This window comes from Pundamilia nyererei, unplaced genomic scaffold (genome assembly GCF_000239375.1).
Source record: "Pundamilia nyererei isolate P.nyererei 1_Seehausen unplaced genomic scaffold, PunNye1.0 scaffold00093, whole genome shotgun sequence".
Lineage (NCBI taxonomy): Eukaryota > Metazoa > Chordata > Actinopteri > Cichliformes > Cichlidae > Pundamilia > Pundamilia nyererei.
In genome coordinates this window covers 2,135,001-2,140,789 of record NW_005187494.1, presented here as the reverse complement: position 1 = coordinate 2,140,789, position 5,789 = coordinate 2,135,001, and the positions used below count along the sequence as shown (strand labels likewise).

The window sequence follows — 5,789 nt, the reverse complement described above, 5'->3', positions numbered from 1 at the left end:
ACATGAATGCTCTGTGCACCGAAATAAGTCATGTTAGCTCCAAAGGAAAGCGAAGTTACTGCTTCTCACAGTCGCACTGAGAGGACTTGAAAAATATGTAAATAAGTAAAAATATAATATTCTGGTTATGGCTCAGATAAGTCGTCAGGACATTAAAGTAAGCCAGTGTAACGTTGAAAGGACAGAGACTGTGTGTGTGTGCCTGTATAAAGGGCTGGGGTGGTGGGCTAGACTACAAGGTGTTGATTGTACACATGGAGTGACCTCACGTCTGCATCTGCTGCATCCCTCGAGAGCCACAGGAACCAGAAATGTAAACACTATAAGCAGCTTTCTTGAATTATTTTTCTTTTATCTTTCTTGTTTTCTCTTCCTGACAAGTTGGTTTTCTTGTTCTAGCCTTAGTTTTTAGATCTTGGTCTGTATTTTGCTTCGGTTCCTATTTTGAGTTTAGATTGTCCCAATCTGTTCTCGTCTCTGTGTTAATGTTGTTGGGTTCATGTTTAATGTGAGTTTTCTTGTCTCTGTGTTTAGTACGTGTCTTTTTTATGCAAGCTTGTTTCTGCAACAGAAAAAGAAAAAAACATTTTGCCAGGCAGAGCAAAGGTACAATTTTAAGCTATTTTCTTTTTAAGTTAACAACCCCAAATTGTGTTTTTTTAGATGGTCCATACCTTTAGGTTGTTTTCTCTTCATTTTCCTTCTGTTTTGCTCTGGAGTTTTGAGTCTCCACCCGTGTCTAATCCCTAATCATCACTCTGTCTAGAATTACACCTTGCATTCAAAACAATAGTACTTGTCCTCATAAATATGAAGCAATAACTGTGAGTAAAATGCAAATTATTCAAATATTAATCAATAAGGTAAACATGCTTGGTATAAACTGAATGCACACCAAGTAAGTAGATTTCATTTAACCATTAAGTTTAATGTTTAACATTTCACTTTGTAACAAAATTACAAAAAAAACCTTGCATAATTAACTAACTTAAAGTCTGCATTTTTGAGTATTATAATATTATTTTTTTAGTGTGGGTTGTTTGCACTGAGTCACTCCTTCACTGCCCGTTTTTCCCCCCGTTTAAAAAAAACAAAACGTATGTATCTTCTTGCCGATTGGACTCAGTTATTTTGGACTGCTTTAAACTAGTAAAGTTCACTTTAAGTTGTAATGAACTTTCTGACCCCTCTGCTCTACTCATGTATCTTGACAATTCCTGTAAAACACCTTAATGCAGTCTTTACATTAATGCAGTTTAATTTTATGAGCGTACAGCACAATAAATGCTGTGACATGAACAATGTGAATGCCTTGTATTAAGAATGACTTCGGTAACGTCAGTCTGCAGAAGACGCCGTGCTGAAGTAGTCTGGGTTTGGTATTGTTGGTTCTCCTTTGTCCTGACTTGAGGCTCTGACTGGCGTTCTGACCAGCGTCACCTTCACTCCTGCCGGACCCTGAGCGTCCGTGCTCTCCACTCCAACGACGTGTCCGATGAAATGCTGAAACACACCGAAACAGAACGTCAAGACTACAGCGAGTTGCTCCTCAATTTTTAAAATTTTGATCATTGTTCACAAATAACAGGAAAAGAACTGAATTAAAGATAAAGAAACTCTTTTGTATCTAACAACTCTTTACAGAGCATATTCTGAAGGGCATCACATTTCACCAAAACTTCAGATTTATATTTGGTTATCACCTTAAAATATTAAAAGTTTGCATGATAACTACACCAATTCCTCACCACCATTTGTTCTTACCCCCTGCGTATTTAAGCTAACTTCATGATCATTTTGTGCTTTGTGCATTATTAGTGCAGAGTTAAGATCTACTGAAGTTATTAGAAAGGCTATTTATTAGTTTGCTCCATTTAACTTTAGTTTAACTAATGTAATAAAGGACTTTCCCAAGTTTGGCAATAATAAAGTACGTCTAATCTCATCTTATACATTTTCATTCATCTTCTTCATTTATGTTATTGGGCCCCTGAATGTCAGGATTTATCTACTATTAAAACTAATTTCAGAGATGCTTTCTAAGCCACAAACTCCAAATTAAGCTGAAATTCCTTACATGCATTAAAAATGCTCATTCTCAGAACCAGAAAATGAGCTATACCTGAAACAGACTTTTTTCTTTGCTCCATTTTGTGAAAATAAGATATGAGATTTAAGTATTTTAAATCAATGAAGCGGGTGACCTGTAAAAGTCACGAAAGGTTAAGTGTAAAGACCTCAGCAGGGCGGATAGCAGCGTCCTCGTGCTTTGGTTTAGGTCTGGATGATTCAGCGTTCTTCTCCCTCTGTGCTTTTACTTCCTGTATACAAAGCGCATAACAAAAATATACACTTACTACTTACACTGAGAATCTAGATATTATTATTATTATTATTATTATTATTATTAGGATAGAATTTATAGTTAAAAATCTTTAAACCTTCAGGGCTTCATAGTTTGAAGTTCTGGAAACATAATCCTCCCATGACTTCGCCATGAACTCCTTTTGCTTCCAGCGAGACTTCATCTGCGATAAAGACAGAAAAAAGTCAGAATTCATTTTACTATCAAATCAATTTTATTTATATAGCACTTTTAAAAACAACAACTGTTGACCAGAGTACTGCACAATAAAATAATCAAATAAAATTTAAAAGGAAAGTAAAATAAAAGATAAGAAAAAAATAAGAATAAAATAAGAATTTTATCATTAATAATAAAATAATGACAAAATAATGACATTTTTACTCTTTGGCTTTTAATAAAGCATGAGCATTATTAAAAGCCAAAGAGTAAAAATGGGACTTTAAACGAGTTTTAAATGTATCCAGTGTTGGAGAGGTCCTGATATGTAAAGGCAGTTTCGGAGCAGTCACAGCAAAAGCCTGATCTCCTCCAACTAAAACAAATTGTCCCAGAGGATCTCTGCTTCTAGTCAAACATACAATGAAAACGTTTTACTAGACATACAAAAAAAGAAAAAAAAAAAAGAGACTGAATTTGTTTGATTATGCATGTGAAAATAAATCTGATTATTTGTATAGTAGCTCAGGAAGAAAAAAAAACAATCTATGTAATATAATTTGTCTTTTTTGGGGTTTTTTGTTAAAGAAAAACATTTTAAGATGACTTTCATGTAAGCTATTTCCACTCCTTTACTCCGTACCTCTGTGTATGTGAGTTTCTCTTCTCTGATGTCCTCCTTCTGATGGTGCTCCAGGATGCTGTTTTGTTCCTCCATGATCCTCTTCGCCGTGTCCTCTGCGATCTTGCAGATGGTGCTCAGAGCCTCCTGGTCGGGGCTGATCGGCCTCACGCCTTCCAGACTCAGTTCCCGGCTGATCTCATCCCACACCTCACCGACCTGCAGCACCACAAGAGACAGACATGTTGATGTTTATCTCGGTTTATGTCCTCTGCATCTGAAACCTTTAAGAGAGCTCCAGACTCCTTTAAGTCTTTACTCCCTGTGACTAATGGTTATTTATAGATTGTTTTCCTGACAGACTTTCACTGCCTGAGTATCCAAAACTTAAGCTGCTGGTTCAGCCACAGTAAGACGAAATAAGTTGGTCCCTCAGAGTTCTCGCTCTCTGTATTTTGTTGAACGAGGACTTTTGTACTTTCACTTTGAATATCTCTACTCTACTCACAGCTAAAGCTTCATATTAATTTCAGGTTTGAACAAACTTTGAACAGATTGTAAGTCTGAGCAACTATTATATGAAGCATCAACAGTATTTCCTCTTCACTTTTACCTTAAAGTCTAGATATCTCCTGATGATGGTCAGAGTCACATAATCTTTTCCCAACAATCCAGGAAGATCCTGAAACCCTGAAAAGGAAAAAGTCACAAATTCTACTCCTGATTGCTTTTTAATATAACAATATTAGCTGTGCCCAACAACTGAATGTTTTGAACAGAACATCATGATATCATTTTATTACTCTGATATTTCAAAACTTCAAAATATCTTCAATCAATAAGTGATAAATTTCATTTAAAAAAGCCAAATTGAGACTGAATATGATTTGAAAGGCTACAAAAAGAAACATGTAAAAATAGCCTTTTGTTTTACAACCTTCTGGATTTTGTTTTAATGGTATTTTTTTTATTAATAAAAATAAATACTAAATAAATAAATATGTATAACTGGTCTATAGGAGGAGCTACAAAGAAATTGGGCTAATCAAATAATCTAATTACAAAATCTTCTTAATAAATACTTTACATTTAGTATGAAACTGAATAATTTGTTTGGTTACCAATTTTGCAGAAGACTGAGTAAATCTTCGATCGCAGGTTCTCTGACATCTCCAATACTGCAGCACTCGGCACGTTAGCAGGAAATGAAAGCTGAGCTTCATCCAGCTGGAAAAGACTGTGGATGGGCCTCTGAGGATCTTCAAGATAAAAGAAATAACAAAGAGAAAAATATGAGATTACAGAGCCAAAAGGACCTAAAATCTGATTTTTACCTGCTGGCAAAATGTAAAACTTTTAAAACCTTCTGTCTGAGACGGAGAGATGAAAAAACAAAATCCATCAGCTATGCAAAAACATACAAAAAAAGTATTTTCATTTACATTGTTTCCAGTTATATTTAACCATTTCCTGCATCTGGTTGGCTCAGTGGTACAGAACGTTATCGTTACATAAAAATGTCAGATAAAAATCAGATGTTTATAAAATCCAGGTTGGGAAAAGAAATAATGCTGTGTGTGTCGAAGTCCAACACAGACGGTGGAGGACAAAGCAGAGGCGCCCGTAAAAGACCCCAAAACAACATTACAGACTAACAGGATACTTAAAAAAAAAAAAAATTGCATCAGCAGTTTAGTAGAAACATTTACCTGTTAGTGCAGCAGAAATCTAAAAAACATAAAGTTCTTTATTTCGATTTGATATCTAATTGAAAGAAAAAGGTGAAATCTGTTCTCAGTGCGATGATCTGAATCAACATGGAAGCATCGCAGACCGACCTGCGATGCTTCCATGTTGATTTCGAGGAACTCCTAGCTCCTCCTCTTCCTCTCTCCACAGCTGCAGCAGGAGTCTCGGAGCCGTCTGTCCGTTGCCGTCCCTCCACGTCAGAATGTACGGCACCGTGTTCGGGTTGTCACATAACTCTAACAGGGTGGCGAGGACGACACCGTGCACACACCTGGGGCTTGTCTGCAGGAGAAAAGGACGTTTATATTACCTGTGAACGCTGCCTTACATGAACTAGCTTTAACACAGAGCAGCTGAGATCCTATTTTTAATCACAAAATACAGGATGAAAAAAGGAAACTTTTAAAGCCTCGACAGTAAATGCAGGAAACTTTTACTCACACTGAGTAAGTTGAGGAGAAGAAACACCCCGTCTTTAACCAGAAAGTAATCTTCTGTGGTGTAGCAGCCTACGATACATGACCTGATGGGAGAAAAGGCGCACAGACAGAAACTTTCTCAGCTGTAGGAGACAAAAAATAGACCCGTGATAGTTGGCTTGTAATTGCAACAAAATATGTGCTTGTTGAGCTGCTCGCAGGTCCATAACAGAACTGAAAAATCAAGTTCAGACCCGTATAACAAGTGTTATGATGACCTGAACTCGAGGTCATTATAACAGATCTCGAGATTCTGTACTTTTATTTCTAATGGGGTAGACATCAAATATTTCTCCAGATTAGGTTAAAATTCACTGACCCTCTTCATGCTGATGGTCATATCTGTTACTACACCATAGCCTATGGATAAAACTATGATTAAATGTAGGTAATATTGTAGAAAGTAGTAAATAAT

General features: G+C 36.3%; 1 protein-coding gene across 1 annotated transcript in view; it reads right to left on the bottom strand.

The window, feature by feature from the left end:
- Positions 1–1,240: 1,240 nt before the first annotated feature.
- cfap69 (cilia and flagella associated protein 69) overlaps positions 1,241–5,789 on the bottom strand; it is an 11,943-nt gene continuing 7,394 nt past the window's right edge. Inside the window, exons 17-24 of the mRNA XM_005739796.1 lie at positions 5,337–5,418; positions 4,985–5,177; positions 4,268–4,405; positions 3,760–3,836; positions 3,168–3,365; positions 2,442–2,528; positions 2,238–2,321; positions 1,241–1,503 (exon numbers count right to left, since the gene is read on the bottom strand). Of these exons, the coding sequence (XP_005739853.1) occupies positions 1,339–1,503; positions 2,238–2,321; positions 2,442–2,528; positions 3,168–3,365; positions 3,760–3,836; positions 4,268–4,405; positions 4,985–5,177; positions 5,337–5,418 (1,024 nt within the window). The 3' untranslated portion in view covers positions 1,241–1,338. The remainder of the gene's footprint in view (positions 1,504–2,237; positions 2,322–2,441; positions 2,529–3,167; positions 3,366–3,759; positions 3,837–4,267; positions 4,406–4,984; positions 5,178–5,336; positions 5,419–5,789) is intronic.